Source organism: Paramormyrops kingsleyae, chromosome 24 (genome assembly GCF_048594095.1).
Source record: "Paramormyrops kingsleyae isolate MSU_618 chromosome 24, PKINGS_0.4, whole genome shotgun sequence".
In the NCBI taxonomy this organism is placed as follows: Eukaryota; Metazoa; Chordata; class Actinopteri; order Osteoglossiformes; family Mormyridae; genus Paramormyrops; species Paramormyrops kingsleyae.
In genome coordinates, this window is record NC_132820.1 from 19,865,641 (window position 1) to 19,881,588 (window position 15,948).

The 15,948-nt window shown below is 44.3% G+C and overlaps 1 protein-coding gene across 1 annotated transcript in view; it reads left to right on the forward strand.

The window, feature by feature from the left end:
• Positions 1-490: 490 nt before the first annotated feature.
• The window catches only part of LOC111840963 (uncharacterized), an 82,485-nt gene continuing 67,027 nt past the window's right edge, over positions 491-15,948 (forward strand). Inside the window, exons 1-4 of the mRNA XM_072706303.1 lie at positions 491-600; positions 1,189-1,380; positions 1,884-1,997; positions 7,071-7,124. Of these exons, the coding sequence (XP_072562404.1) occupies positions 1,229-1,380; positions 1,884-1,997; positions 7,071-7,124 (320 nt within the window). The 5' untranslated portion in view covers positions 491-600; positions 1,189-1,228. The remainder of the gene's footprint in view (positions 601-1,188; positions 1,381-1,883; positions 1,998-7,070; positions 7,125-15,948) is intronic.

The following is a 15,948-nucleotide window of genomic DNA, read 5'->3' on the forward strand; positions in this document are numbered from 1 at the left end:
GGGGATTTATTTGGGCCAAGTTTGGCCCAGGTGTAGCTGAAAAAATTAATCACCAATCACAGACCAGGGCCAAATGAGCCCCAGATGTAAAGTTTGAGTCACGGATCTGAGCCAGATCCACACCAAATATCATAGCATTAATAACTGTATCGGGCCAGTACTGGCCAAGGTCTGTTCCTGATCCCCAATCTAAATCCGTGCCGGTATTGGGCCGTTGGAAAGAAAGACCCCGGCGCAAACCCGTTTTGCGGATCTGCACCAAATCCTATCCAATGTCTGGCCCAGATCTGCCACAGTTACCTTTTGCTGTCTGGGCCGGCAGCCAGTGAAAAGGGGGGGCGCTGTGTTAAACACTCGGGCTTCCTATTCCGTACTGCCCTCCCCCCCCCCGCATCTGTCTCTGTGTCCTTTAAGCGACATTCCTGCGACATTACTCCGCCCCTCCAGGTGCAGCCAGTCAGTTACCGGAGGGCAGGTTCTCCCCCCCCCCAACAGGACGAACATTAATCTGTAAATGAAAGTGAAAGATTTAAAGCCAGAGTCGCCACGTCAGTAAGGAACACGAATAAGACGCTGTAAAAGTATATTTTGTATTGCAAGGTAAGATTATAGTCAGCAGATACAATTAATAATAAAATAAGCGTGTTTAACTTGCGGCGTCGGCAGAAAATTTAGATTGGGGGGGTTGTTGCGGGGGGCAGTTATATTTATGGGGGAGGGTACACCGCACCGTGTCTGTTCTGTGAATCTGCTTAGAAAATAAAATAATCCAAATTTTGTTTTTTATTATTTTTATGTGTGGTGGCCGCCCCTTAAATCTGCCCCTGTTTAACACACATGCTGGGATTTAATAATTAGACGTTTAATGTAATTCGATACACTGTAAATAATCGCCTGGAGTAAACATTATGGAATAATTCGCTTAACATTCCACAAAGTAACACGTTTATATAGAATGTTTTAATGACTTGAGTTCACCTGAAATGCAGCGCTGCCGAACATGGAGCGTGTGACACTACGGGAATAAAGTAGATAAAGTTCTGCGGCTGTATGGCGTTTTCTTAAGAAAAAAAACTGGCGATAACTGTTAGCGTGACATTGTTGTTCCAGTAACGTCCAGTTCAACGTAAAAGTGTTGATTGTTAGATATTGTATTTGTATGTGTCTGTTTACCCTTCATGTTCACAGAGACCCCTTTAGGAATCATCTGCTGTGGATCAGCACCGAAATGGAGGAACCTGCTTCTGAAATGACCCCCCCTGTGGAGTATAAGGAGAGAGGAGCTGCGTCTGAAATGACCCCCCCTGTGGGGTATAAGGAGAGAGGAGCTGTGTCTGCAATGACCCCCCCTGTGGGGTGTAAATCAAAGGGGCCTGAGAGGTAACAGTGTTACAGCCCACTAGCATGCATGTCTCTGTGGGTCTATAGTTAGGCCATAAGGTAAAAGTAAACAGGGTTCCTAGCTAAGGCTGGGGGGCACATTAATATTTGTAGTTTAATAATAAAATGCCTCAGCATTTCCTTTCCTCTGTCCTCCAAAATCAGCCAGTTCTTCTATTTTAGATGGAACCATCATATCATCCATCCTACCCTAAATGACCACATACCGTAACGCTGTATAGAACAAATAAATATACAAACAAACTGGGAAAGAGGAACAGCAGCCAAGTCTAGTGACATAGGCTGTATCAGTGATAACTAAACCTTTCAAACAGGAATATTAACTTTATATGAGACAGTTTATTTCACATTAAAGCTAAAAGTCTGTTTGCATGAAGAGCTTCACGGCTGGTTAAGCAGAACTGAAGGTTTAATGTGATGCTGCTCACATTGTATGAATTATATTTATATAATGAGGGTTTGTTTCCTCTCGCTGTCCACAGTGTCCTGATGGAGAGAGCAGACTCACCTGTACCCAGCTGTGTTTCCATGAAGAGTGACATGTCAATGCACCACCCAATCCACTTCAGAGATCAACCTTTTCATACAGACCAGAGGTAAATGTGTAAAAAAATCACAGTCAGTCAAAAGGCATACAGGCACACAGGCAATGAAGAAAATAGCTTTTTAAAGAATGCACCTTTTTTAACTTTCAGAAATCCCATCTTTTGAAAATTTAAACAGAAGTTTTGTCTTTATTTGATATAAACTTCATCTGAGGTAAAAGGATGAGGATTACTGCTAATAATGGAATTGGAAGTTAGTTAATTGAAAATTGCATTTCATATATCAATTCTCAGCATACAGCTGGAAAAGCAGGCTGACCTGTACACAGCTGGTGTCCATTAAAAATGACTGAACAATAAATTGTCTTCTGGGACAGATGTTTCTGTTTCAATAAGAAATTAAATGCATTCTCATGGACTCAGATCACGCTCACAATACAGCCTCAGTTTTAACATGTTTAATGGACCAGTACCTGTTTACATTTACAGCATTTTGCAGACACTTGTCTCCAGAGCTATTTCCATTTATTCTAAATTCAGGGACAGTCTCCTTGGAGCAAGTTGGGGTTAAGGGTCTTGCTCAGGGACCCAAGTCCAGTGGTGGCAGTGCCAGAAGTGGGCCTCAAACCCATGATCTCTTGATCAAGAAACAAGCATCCTAACCACTAGACCAACAACACTAATAACAGCCAGATAATAGCCAGCTGGGTTGTCCTGTTACTTTATCAGAAACAAAAAAATCAAACAATTGCTTCCTTACAAAATCCACACAGTATGATCGAGGTAAATCTTGTCATGCACATGTGTGTGCAGCCTGGATTTTGGGTCTATTGTACTTTTTGTGAGTCTGGACATGTCGACTGTGCATGTACAATTGTTCCTCAATTCTGGTGGAATATCATTGCTGTATTCATGCACCAACCATGACTGCCTGTGTAGACTGAGAAATACAGTATACAGTATTTGCAGACTTCTTAGCACACCATCAGTGAAAGTGCTCTAAGATAGCGCCCCCTGCCTCCAGTGGGTCCAGGGTCAATCCTGTGATGGAGATGGCCCTCCTGATGGGTTTGTTCAGGGTCAGTCCTGTGATGGAGCTGGTCTTCCTGATAATTTTGTTCAGGGTCAGTCCTGTGATGGAGCTGGCCTTCCTGATGGGTTTGTTCAGGGTCAGTCCTGTGATGGAGCTGGTCTGCCTGATGATTTTGTTCAGGGTCAGTCCTGTGATGGAGCTGTCCTTCCTGATTTGTTCAGGGTCAGTCCTGTGATGGAGCGGGCCTTCCTGATGGGTTTGTTAAGGGTCAGTCCTGTGTTGGAGCTGGCCTTCCTGATGAGTTTGTTCAGGGTCAGTCCTGTGACGGAGCTGGCCTTCCTGGTGAGTTTGTTCAGGGTCAGTCCTGTGACAGAGCTCCCCCTCCTGATGGGTTTGTTCAGGGTCAGTCCTGTGACGGAGCTCACCTTCCTGATGAATTTGTTCAGGGTCAGTCCTGTGATGGAGCTGGCCTTCCTGATGGGTTTGTTCAGGGTCAGTCCTGTGATGCAGCTGGCCTTCCTGGTGAGTTTGTTCAGGGTCAGTCCTGTGTTGGAGCTGGCCTTCCTGATGGGTTTGTTCAGGGTCAGTCCTGTGATGGAGCTGGCCTTCCTGGTGAGTTTGTTCAGGGTCAGTCCTGTGATGGAGCTGGCCTTCCTGGTGAGTTTGTTCAGGGTCAGTCCTGTGATGGATCTGGCCTTCCTGATGGTTTTGTTCAGGGTCAGTCCTGTGATGGAGCTGGCCTTCCTGGTGGACCCCCAGGTACTTCAGGTAACACTGCCCCACCCCCACGCCCTCCCTCTGAATGGTGACTGGCCTCACGGGCTTCTTAACCTGCTAGAAATCCACCATCAGCTCCTCTATATGGCTCCCTGTGCTTCGACTCTTCTCCATTCCTTATCTATCCTACAATGGAGGAGGCATCTGACAGCTTCTGTAGATGCCAAGAGCTGGTGCTGTTCTGGGAGTCCGATGGGTAGATGGTAAACAGGAAGGGGGGAGACAGGACGGTTCCCTCAGGTGCCCAGTGTTGCCTCTTAAACTGTCAGCTGTTGGTCAGATAGTCCATGATCCAAATGACTTTGGGGGCATCAAGCTGCTTTGTCTCGAGCTTGTGCCTCCATCTGAGAGGCTGGATGGTGTTAAGGGCACTGGAGTCCAAGAACCTGATGCTGACTGTGGTGCTGGCTTTGTGTAGGCTGGAGTAGCTCTGTGGAGCATGTGGGTCAGAGCATCATCCACACCTGTGTGTCCCTGGTAGGCAAAACTGCAAGAGATCCAGCTGGTCTGTTACCAGGGGTCAGAGCTGTTTCAGAACCAGTCTCTTAAAGTTCATCATGACAACAAAAGTGAGAGTGACCAGTCTGTAGTCCTTAAGGGAGCTGGAGCGCCTTTTCTTTGGAGCAGGGACCACACACACTGTAAAAAAAAAAAACATAAAAAAACGGTAATTTTCTGGCAGCAGGGGCGCCAGATTATGTCTGTTAAAAAACGGAAAAATACTGTCAGGAAAAAAACCCAGCAAAAAACAGTTAAAAAATGGTAATTTCTTATCCTATAATTACGGTTTATTACTGTTATTCTACTGTTATATCCTTATAAAATCATGAAATCTTTTAATTTTAACATAAATTAATTGTTAAAATACAGTCATACACCTCTAAAACACAGAAAATCGTCTTTAAAAAAAAGTTTTAAGTACAGATAACATATATTATAATAATAACATTATATTACATATATTACATAATATATAACATATATTATTCATTATTTATTACTGTTATTCTACACAAAAATATCCTTATAATACCATGAAATCTTTTAATTTTAACATACATTGTTAAAATAACATTGTTAAAATGTATGTTAACATACATTAAAATATTCAAACACAAAAAAATTATTTAAAGAATGATAAAAAAAGTAAGTACAGATAATATATATAGATATACACACACACAGTTTTTATAACAATTCTTAAACTTTTTTTTGCAGTTTAAACTGCAAAAATAACTAAGATTTGCTTTAATAATAAAACACACAACAGTAATCTTAATTCTGTTTTATTTGTTATCTGCAAATACAGGCTGTGATCAACATTTAACAAAGCATTTTTTTATGAAACTTGTTCTCCCCACTGGTTAAAACTACTGGTCTTTACTAGGGCTGGGCGATATCAAATCGCAATTAAATCGCGCATGCGCAATAATCACTAGGGCTTCAGATGACAGGCGCAACATTTGGTGGTGCGCCAGCTTTTCTGTGCTATACGGACATTTATTTACGCCCACAATATAAGCAGCTTAGTATGGCTAAATTATTAATGAGGCTTTGTATCAGAGCATGTGAGCGGAGTGGAGCTCACGAGGCTGTTGGCTCCGCCCGCTTCTCCGTTCTAATTCCCACTAAGCCGCTCCGCTCAACACCGCTCCTCACTCCACTAAAACTTCCTCCCGCTCCAGTCATATCGCTTCACGCTCGCTCCAATTTAAAAGAGGGACAAATATTCTGCATGCCTAACAAATGTCACCTTAAACCGAAGCCTTATATCATAAAGAAATATGAGCAATGGTAACATTGCCACTCAGAAAATATTTATTTTTAAGCAACATATAGGCAACAACGGACAGGTTTGGCAATGGCATTCCACACAAAAATAGGCTTAACAATAAAGGAATCAGTGGGCTTAATAGCCTAAAGAATATACAGGCTAAGCATCCACGTTTTAAATTCCTCATTTTTTTTCTGTTGATGCTGCTGCTGCGTCTCTACAAAATAAAATTTCACTGACAGCGTTACGTGAAATTAAAAAAATTCTATTAGACCTACTTTGAATGACAAAACGAATTTATTTGATTAGCAATATTTACTTTATTGGCTTTTATACTTTAATTTACTTTATAGACTTGATATGCTACAACCATATAAAACTTGCTCAGGTTTTGCTTGCTTCCGCCTGTTCGCGTACACTGTAAAAAAATCTATTGTTAAATGTCAGTCAAAAGTCTGGCAGGCCCTGAAGACCAATAGTGCTGATGTATATTTTGTATGATGTATATTGGTCTTTAGGACCTGCCAGACTTTTGACTGACATTATAAAAAAACAGGGAAAACACTGTCAAATTCATTGGCAAAAACTGTAAAAAAATATATTTTTTTTACAGTGCACGGCAAAATCAGCGATAGATACCAAAGCGCTTATCCATGAAATTACTCAGACCATCAGTGAGATGATGGAAGACAAAACAAGGGAGGGACAAAAAAAAGGGACAAAAATATATATCATTGACATCTATGTTTTAAAACTGTTTTTGTGCTTTTAACTCATGACTATGCCATAAATAAGCTGTTTAAAATATTTCAGAAACGTAAGGCCTGGCCACTGGCAGTGGATGTTATGACCAGTGATGTTGCTGCGATGGGCACCATCTCCTTTACTGTCCTCAGTGCTCATTCACCCCAGCGGAGGTGGGGGGGGGGGGGGGGGCTGCTGAGCATCTATTTAGTAGTAGACAGAGTGGTAGTAGCCTGTCGCTCATTGACGTGGTGGGACATCTATTTGCGGCAGGATGGAGAGAGCAAATAAGTTATCAGTTGCTCAAGGCAGAAAGAGAATAAAGAAAAGGAGAAGGTGTGTGAGGGGATGCGGCAAAAAATGCTGATGTGGGTGAAAGACAGCAACAGGTATGAACTATGATGGAAACAAATGTCACTTATGTGGAAGCTTGTGCCCAGCATCAGGGATCAGGCTCTGAACTTCACAGAAACCTGGGCTAGATAGTGTTGCTGCTGGCTGGCGTACTTGGGTTAGGCAAGCTGACGCAAAGCGATTTCTTGCTGATGCACACAGGCTATAGGCAAGGATTTAGAAGCCGTTTGTCAAACTGATTGAAATGTGGTGCGTGCATCGTGAATGAGAAGTTAACGTCGGTCGGACTAGCACCTGATCATGTAATTACCGTTCATGGACAGCTAGCTAAAGTCGGATGAAAGTAATACGACGACACCGTGAAGTAATGTACATTGCAACTAGGCCTATATGTATATATGTATAAAGCAACCATATTTAATGCTCTATTAATTTCATTCAGGTGTGAGGATGGAGACAATGAGACAGGATCAGGAAATGAAAGGGAAAGCAGCAGGTAGGTCGCTATTCTGTTCTTACCGTAACACAAACTCAGATAACTGATGTATTATGATTACTTGTAAGACTGCATCAGATAGATGTGTAATTCATGTGCAATATGTCTGCAAAGTCACTAAATGGGGGGGGGGGGCGCACCAAAATTGTTGTTGCATACCCCCCAAAAAGTGAGTAGTTGCACCCCTGGGAGTAGCTATATTAATCCATAAACACTGGTTTTTACAGTCGATAAAGTCCTGTCAGATGAAGAGGGGAGATGTTTTTGTATCCGGCTACCCATGCATGGGGAGTCCGTTCTGTTGGCATCAGTGTATGCTCCTAATACCTACGAACCCTCTTTCTATTCTAAACTCTTAGCAGATATTTCCTCCTTTTCCACATCCCTTACAATTATAGGAGGGGACTTCAACTGTGCTTTGGATCCCGTAATAGATTTCAACCCCCCCTAAACACCACTACCCATCCAAAATGTCTAGATCGACAAAGGAGCTTTGCTCCGAGCTTGGGCTGTTTGATGCCTGGAGGATTGCAAACCCAAGAGTTAAAGACTTCACATTCTGTTCAAATCCTCACAATAGCCATCCCAGGATTGATTACATTTTTATCTCCAGAAAGACCCTTGACCGGGCCAGGGTTAGCACTATTAATCCTTGCGTGCTATCTGACCATATCTGGATCCGCTGTCTAGATATTGGCGCTTTAATCCCACCTTTCTCAGCGATCCATTTTTTGTGAAATATTTAGAACAGTGGAACTTTTACATCTCGGAGAATTCCACTGCTTATATTTCAGCATCGACACTTTGAGAAGCAGGAAACGCATACATATGGGGAGCTATTATCTCATACACTTCTGCTAAGAGAAAAAAAAATATTAACAACTCAACTCGAATTGGCAAAAGAAATTTAAATTTTGGAAACAGAGTTTAAATCTTCACGCAATTGTAACACAAGACATAAACTAGAGGCCGCTCGCTCCTCTCTTGATCAACTTCTCACGCAAAAAGCTCTATTTTCAACGCAACACACAGGTTATTCGAACATGGAAATAAGCTGGGCAGATTATTAGCTCACCTAGTGAGGGAAAAAAAGAATCTGGAATAATAGCTACACTCTTAGATGAAAAAGGGATGGAACACTGTAAAAAATGTCCGTAGATTTAACAGTAAAATACCGTATAAATGCTACCGGATAAAACCATATTCCACAAAACATGCGATAACCTTAGAATTTACAGTGAAAAACCGTAATTAGTTTTACAGAGTAAGACCTTACATTTCACAGTTAAAAACATATGAAAATATGGTTTATTGCAGTAAAATTAACAATATACTGCACTGTAATCCCGAATAAGTTGGCAAAACTCAAAAAATTTGAGGTAATCAGTTACATCAAATTTTTTAAGTTATGAAATTTCCAGTTTTAAGTAAACAGAAAAATCTAGTTTTGAGTTTGTTGTACTCATGCAAAATAATTTGTTCTTGCTTAAAATACCCAAGTTACCCTGTTTATACATTTTGAGATCAATTAACATTTTTTTTAATATCTCCCAACATTCACTTGTTCACTTTTTTTAAGTGTACTTATATATTTAAGTTAACTCAACATGAAAATGTAACTTAAAGCTGTTTAACAATGTTCTTATATTTGACTGCAAGTCCCCATGGGGAAACTGCCTTTTATGTCTCCCTCAACTTGCTCTTTGTAAGTAAGTTGTCCATGAAGGGCAGCCACTCATGGCTGTGCCCAGGAAGCTGGGGGTTAAGGGCCTTGCTCAAGGACCCACAGACATGCTGAAACTGGATTTGAACCGGTGACCTTGTGATTATTGGCACACAGGCTTAGCCCACTGAGCCATACAGAACACATGGACCCTGTTGCTTGAGTACAAGAACTTTTATAAATAAATTACAAATATCAACTCTAAACACAGAAAGCATACAATAGGTATTTTAGACATCCAGAAATTGTGCAAATGTTGCAAAAGTAGTCAAGTAGAAAACAATTTGAATAGTGGAATATAATCGTGTGCATTATATGTGTGTATGATCAGCAGGGTTTAAATATGAGTACAGTCAGTCAATTTCAATACATCTATATTGTACAGCACGATACTATATACAGTACTATATGCTATATACAATATCTATACAGTATCTAAGTAGTATTGCATTTGTAAAATGCAACTAGAAAACCGCTTGTCTCATGCTGTCTTGCCATGCTTCCCCAAAGATAATACTTGTTACAGTTCGCATCAGTTAGCATAGCACTGCGCTAGCAGACCATAGCTGCTCTGGGTAAAATTGTTCTAAAATACGTTACATTAACACTGCATACTGTTTATATTGGCCCACAGCATTCAGTGTTACCTATAATACTTTACAGTGTGCAGTAAGTTTTGTTTTTACAGTGTTAATATTTATTAATTCATATAGTGTTCAATTGACAACCTAGACTGTTAAGTCATCAGCTCCACATATTAGCCCCATTTCAATATGCACACAAGAAGTCATAAGGATCAGAAGAGCCACCCCAGATTCACCCACCATAATGAGAAAGACTCTGACCAAAAAAGACCAGCTTTTTCTTGTCTTATGTTAAAGTGTTGTTGGCTATGTAGGAATTAATAGCTCAAATAAATTTTAATATTCTCCACCAATATGTTTGAATTAATTAAAGTTTAATTAATTATTATTTAATGCTGATTATTAATCAATTGTTATGCCGAATGGTCGGCTCCTCCAAACTCAATTGCGGTATCCCTGTGAGTCTGTTAATGTGAGACTTAAATGGGATTCACTAATTACCAGTATCGCTTAGTAACCTGGGTTAGAAGGCTCGTCCAGCGAGCTGCATCACCAGGTAATGTACACGATTGGTAGCGAAGCTCCCCTCACGGCCAATGAGAGAGAGTCTCGCAATGTTTCAGGCGAGTTTGAGGTTCAGAGCATGTAGCAAGATCGCACAGAGGCAGGAACTTAGTGTGAGTACTCAATAACGGAGGCTGAAGTTGTGTAAAAGACATGCATTTATTCCTAACTAACACTACAACTAACATAAGACAGACATTACACCTAACACAAACAACAAACACGAAATAACGGAATAAAACAAACAATGTAATTATGAAAATGCAATGACCGGATTTAAATGAGTAACCTGAAATGGGAAATACTGTTCTGCAAAGCAAGCATAGTTTGTGGAAACACGACCCTAAAGTCTTATAGCAGGTTAAACAGAACAGCTTAAGTGGTTAGAATGAAAGGAAGTTGGTTTACTTGGTTGAAGGGGGGGGGGGGTCTTGGCAGTTGATGGCAGAGTTGCTGAGCTGATGGCACTCAGGAAGGCGTGGCGTTTGGAGCAGTGGAGTGGAGTCCCTTTTGATTCTCTTTCCTGGTGAAGCTTTGTCTTGGGTGCTGTTCTCTGTTCAGCTGGGCCTTCACCGGAGGGCTTCTTGTGGGCTTCTCTCCTCCCGGGCTGATGTTCTCCTTCGGGCTGGCGGTTATTCTCTGCGCTGCTGCTGGTTGTTCTCTGCGCTGGTTGGCGGTTGTTCTGCTCGCCTTTGTTCTGAGGTGCCAGATTTTTATGGTCTAAAGTTCATGAATAGGGATGACCAGGAATTCGACTCCTGGCCCAATGGCTGGCCATCCATTTGGCGGGCTTTCGGAAGGGGGTCTGTATCAGTCCTTTTGAGATTTATGGCCCGCCTGATTCTACCTTTACTGATGATTTTCATTAAGCTGTTATAACTTTTGATACATCCACTTTTATGGTAATCACTGACCAGATTTGGAATCAGGGGTGATTAACAATCAGTTTGATACCAAACATGCCATACCAGCTTCACAGGTACATACCTCATACCATCTGCATTAATTGATTAAACAATTAATTATTGTATCTATGTGACTGATTCACATCAGTATAGGATACAGGGGTTTTGGGTTGCACCTCAACAGATGTTACACTTTGTGCGGATATTACATCGAATATTCCTATTACAAACAGCACATCTTATCCATAGATAGGCGTGGCCGTTAGTTTGTGGTAATATCAATATAAGTTGCACATCTGGAAACAACATATTTTGTTTTGTGTGGCTTGTGCCAATTCATCTTCTCCAGAATGGATAAGATACACCTTAATTCAGTTCTTTTAACATAGCATGGTAGAAACAAAGAAACTTGGTGACTGTCCACCAAGATCAGATAAGGACCACAAAGGAATGTTGGAAGAGAAGGGGGGGTTTTTAACACAGAAGACTCTCTAAAAGTTAGGACACATACAAACATAACGTATCTGTATATTGAGACTAGTAGTCGTGAGTAAATCAATATACAGGGTATACAAAAGCCAAACTTAAATGAAACTTCCTTTAGGGTGTTTGTCTGTTGGGTGAGTGAAATGTAAGGCAGAGTGTATGTGGAGGGGGTTGGGTGCCAAGTCGAGGGACCCCTGTCCGTGAAGTCCACTCTGCTTGTCTGTAGGTCCCTAAATCTTTGGGCAATAAAAGTTGGAGTGCTAGCCTCCCTGGTTATCTGTGTGTGTGTGTTTGTGTGTGTAACCCCCCTTTGGTGCCTCTCGTACCAGGCTCGGCCTTGTCTCAGGCCACCTGGAATTTAGGCCCTGTGATATGTGCATGTGTGATCCTACATATCCCCCCTTTCGGCTGATGATGGCATTGCCATCATTCAGGCGACGGAAGTTGAAACAGGATCACCACCATGCAACGAGGCATTGTTGACATCCCATTGTTTGGCACTCTGGGTGGCACAGTGACAGGATGGGCAGGGAGGAGGCGCAGGGGCTGGCGCCTGGCTTCTGGGACCGCGAGGAGTGGTGAATCCTATGTCGAACAGGTTGCCAACGGCTGCTGCAGCTCCCAGCAGGGTGCTCAGGAGCCTCTTGGGCCATCGATTGGACTCAGCTTGGGTCACGGTCGTTGGGTTACTGCTCCAACCTGTGGGTAGTGTCAGCGGCAGCATGATGCAGGGCCTCCTGAGTCCATCTGACACCTGTCCCACTAGTTTGGGGTCTCTCGGGCAGGTAATGGCTCAGTTGACATCGTCCGACGAATACTCTTTCTGTGTGGGTACAACAGTTAGTAATCAAGAGACCGGGCTGTCCCCGGACGATGGTGCTAGGCGGAGGCCCAGGGAACGCCGTGTCAGACTGGAGCCTCAGCCTCCTAGCCAGAGTAACGCTAGTAGCGGGGGCAGCATCATCCTAGTAATAGGGGGTAGAAAATAAAGACCAGATTAGGATTGAGGGGGTGAGTCGAGACTCTGAATGTTGTGCACACCGGTGCAAAAGGAACAGGAGAAAGAAATAGTGGGCAACAATTCTCGGCCAGAGAACAATTGCAAAGAAACAAACAGGACAAAGAAAATTGCAAAACCGGATCCTCTTCAGTAATTTCCCGGGCACGCGTGAGCCACCCCAGGTCCTTACCAAAAACAACAACCAAAATAAAATGAAAAGCTATCAAAAGAAAGAAACAGATAAGTACGGCAAAACTGAAAAGGTCACCCAGATATCAGTAGTCAGGCCCACCACCTTAATCTACCCTATCTGTGACCATCCTTCCTCCCCTTTCTCTTTGGTCTTTCTTGTTGAGGTTTTGGAGGAGATTTCGGCTGGAAAAGTTGTCTTTCTTTTGGTTGGAATGTGGTTTATTCCAAGCTGCTGGCTTCGTCTTGAGAAGGCTGGTTGGTGGGTGTTTCAGGCTTTCTTTGGGCTTGGTATTTCTTGATTTGATTCTGATGAACCCACTTGAGGCATGTTTCGTGGGTGCCTTTGTTGGTTCGGATTCGGTAAGCCACAGGTGACCGTTTGTCCACGATCTCATGTGGTCCTGACCAGCGTGGTAGAAGCTTCCTGGAAAGTCTTTGTGCTGAGTTTGGTTGCACAAACCTATAGTACCAGATTTTGTCTCCCACTTGGAGTTCATCTTGTGAGGTTTTCTGGTCATAGTAGGCTTTCTTGCCCTCTGCGGTTCTTTGCAGGTTTTGTTGGGCGAATGCAAAGGAAGCTCTCAAATGCTGGTGCAGGCTGTCCAGATATTGTTGTGTGGTGTAGGCTGTGATGAGATTGTTGTCACCAGGTTGGTAGAGCAGGTGGAGAGGGAGTGTCATTTGTCGTCCTGTCATCAGTTCGAAGGGGGACACTCCTGTGGACTTGTGGGGTGTGGCTCTGATTGCCATGAGCACCAGAGGCAATTTCACATCCCAATCTTTCTGATTGGATGCCACATATTTCTTGAGCATACCGACGACGGTTCGGTTGGTCCGTTCTACTTGGCCGGATGCCATAGGATGGTGGCTGATGTGGAACTGGGCTTTGATCCCCAACAGTTTCCAAATGTCCTGCATCACTTCGGCTGTGAAGTGGGTGCCTCGGTCTGAGTTGACTTTCAGTGGGAGGCCAAACCTGGAAAACACATGGTTCGTGAGCAGATATGCCGTTGTTCGGGCTGTGTCGTTGGGTGCCGGGAGGCATTCTACCCACTTAGTGAACTGACAGGTGACTGTGAGGAAGTATTTGTTTCCGCGAGCTGATCTCGTCAGGGGTCCTACCCAGTCAATCTGTAGATCTGACCATGGGAAATTGATACCCCGTCGCTGCAGAGGTGCCTTGTAGGTTGTTTTGGCATTGCGGTGTCCTGCACAGGGTGCGTCGTGGGCGTACAGTAGCATGACCCCCCTTTGTGCCTGAGGGACCACGAGCTGTGGTGAAGTGTGGGCATCAGGGACACCAAGAGGTACGCCCTCGGCAAAATGAAGAAAAGGTAAAGCCATGATCAGGTGATGGATGTCAGGAAGGGATGCCTGATCAGTTGTGGAGATCGAGTTAGCAGAGAGGTCGCGGAGGTGATCACAGACCTTGCCGAGCACAGCATCAGTGGGCTGGAGGGAGACGATGTCAGAGTTGGAGACCTGAGGGGAAAGTTCCAGCAGTGAGGCCTCTGGCATCGAGGTAGGTGCTCGGCTGTGGCTGCAGGTGACGACCTGGACGACATGGGTGGGTGGGAGGGAGCAAAACTCCCACGAGTCACCGTGCAGTGGTCCTGCTTTGGTGAGTGCATCCGTGTGGTCATCGTATGTATTGTCCAGTCCTGGGAGTCTGGAATGACAGCTGACCTTCTTCCAATAGATCTGCGTGTTTCGTGCGGTAATCAGAGCATCGCACGTGTGCAGGAGGTCTTGGTGTTTGACTGGCTTGTTCCCTGATGTCTTGAAGCCATTCTGTGTCCAGTGAGGGAGATGGCACATGAAGTTGAGACGTGCATAGCTGAAGTCTTTGCAGATCAGCAGGTCCTTTACTTCACGTTCGGAGGCCATGTCCAGGGTGATTAAGATTGCTGCCAGCTCTGCGTACTGTGACGTGTGAGGACCAAGCTTGAGCTGTTGTGGTGGGACAGGGTCGTCATTGAGCCACAGAATGCCAGCTCCAGCTTTCAGGGTCCCCTGATGTTTGAATGAGCACCCATCTACATAAACGGTGATCATGTCTTGACAGACATTTTCATCAAAGTAGTGGTATTGCAACGGTTCCATTGGTGTGGGCGTGTCCACAATGTTGGGTGCTGCTGGTCCCTCCTGAGAACAGCTATGGCAGCTGGGTGACTGTACTGCGTCAGGCTGGGCAGTTATGGCATGGATTGTCAGGTGTTGGTCGTCAGCAAGCTCCATGTGACATACAGTTCCTTTTGTCAATGGTGACTCTTCTACCTCCATGGTCATGACCACATCTGTGACTTCCATGCCTTGGAGCCACATGCATTTCCCGATCTTGGGGCAGACGAATCTCAGGGTAGGGTCCTGCCTGCACAGGAAGGAGTCATGATGCTGGTATGGGTCTCTTGTGTCAAGACACTGATCTCCAGCTGCGTTCTCTCCATGGTGTGGAGTGAGGTCTGAGGAGACAGCCAGGGTTTGACATTCCCATGTGGCTGTGTTAGGTGTCCACAGTGGCAGCGGTTCTCTAACTTGAGCCCAAATTTTCTGACGTTGGAAATCTAACAATGGCTCGAACCGGTTCAGCAAGTCCTTCCCAATGAGGAATGGAATGGACTCAAGTTGGGAAATGTATACAGGGTGCATTACATTCATGGGGCCGATGGACAAATTGAGGGGGATCATGTGATCCATCATGGTGCCCACTGGTGAATATGCCTGCACGTCCAAAGAGCACTTCCTCGGCTGGAGGGTTTTGTTCTTCTGGGCGGCTAGGTGCTGCACCTGGTAGAAGAGACTGGCTGACATGAGGGTGATGTCTGCTGCAGTGTCTATGAGGGTCTCGAGGGTGAGAACATCTTCCAGGGTGATGGAGAGGTAGAATTTCTTGGCTACCCCCCTTTCCATCAGGTCACCCAGAAGCTGTGGCACAGGGGCCTGGCCAGGAATTGGTGAGGCGTCGCCACAGTCGGATTGGTGCTCTGAGTCAAGGCACACAACCAGGACAGTGCTGCCGGGCACCGGCTCATCCCCTTCATCAAGCTCTGTGTTGATGACGGCAACATCAGGTGCTCTTACTGGGCATGAGTCAGTAGCACTTTGTAATTGAGGTGGGACTTCTTCAGTTGTTCCAATATCTCTGGTAGGGAAGGCCGATGACTGTTGAGTGTCATTTGGGGCTGACCTCTGGGGGAGTTTGTAGGCATTGTCTGGTGTGGGTTCAGGTGAGGGTTGTGGGGTCCTGCGTGATTTGTGCTTCCGTCCTAGTCATTTTGGATCTTTCTTCCGAAAGTCCTCTTGACTCTTGAGGGGATGCTGAGTAAAGAAATCACGCAGCAACTGTAGTAGATTAGCCTCTTCTTCTTCT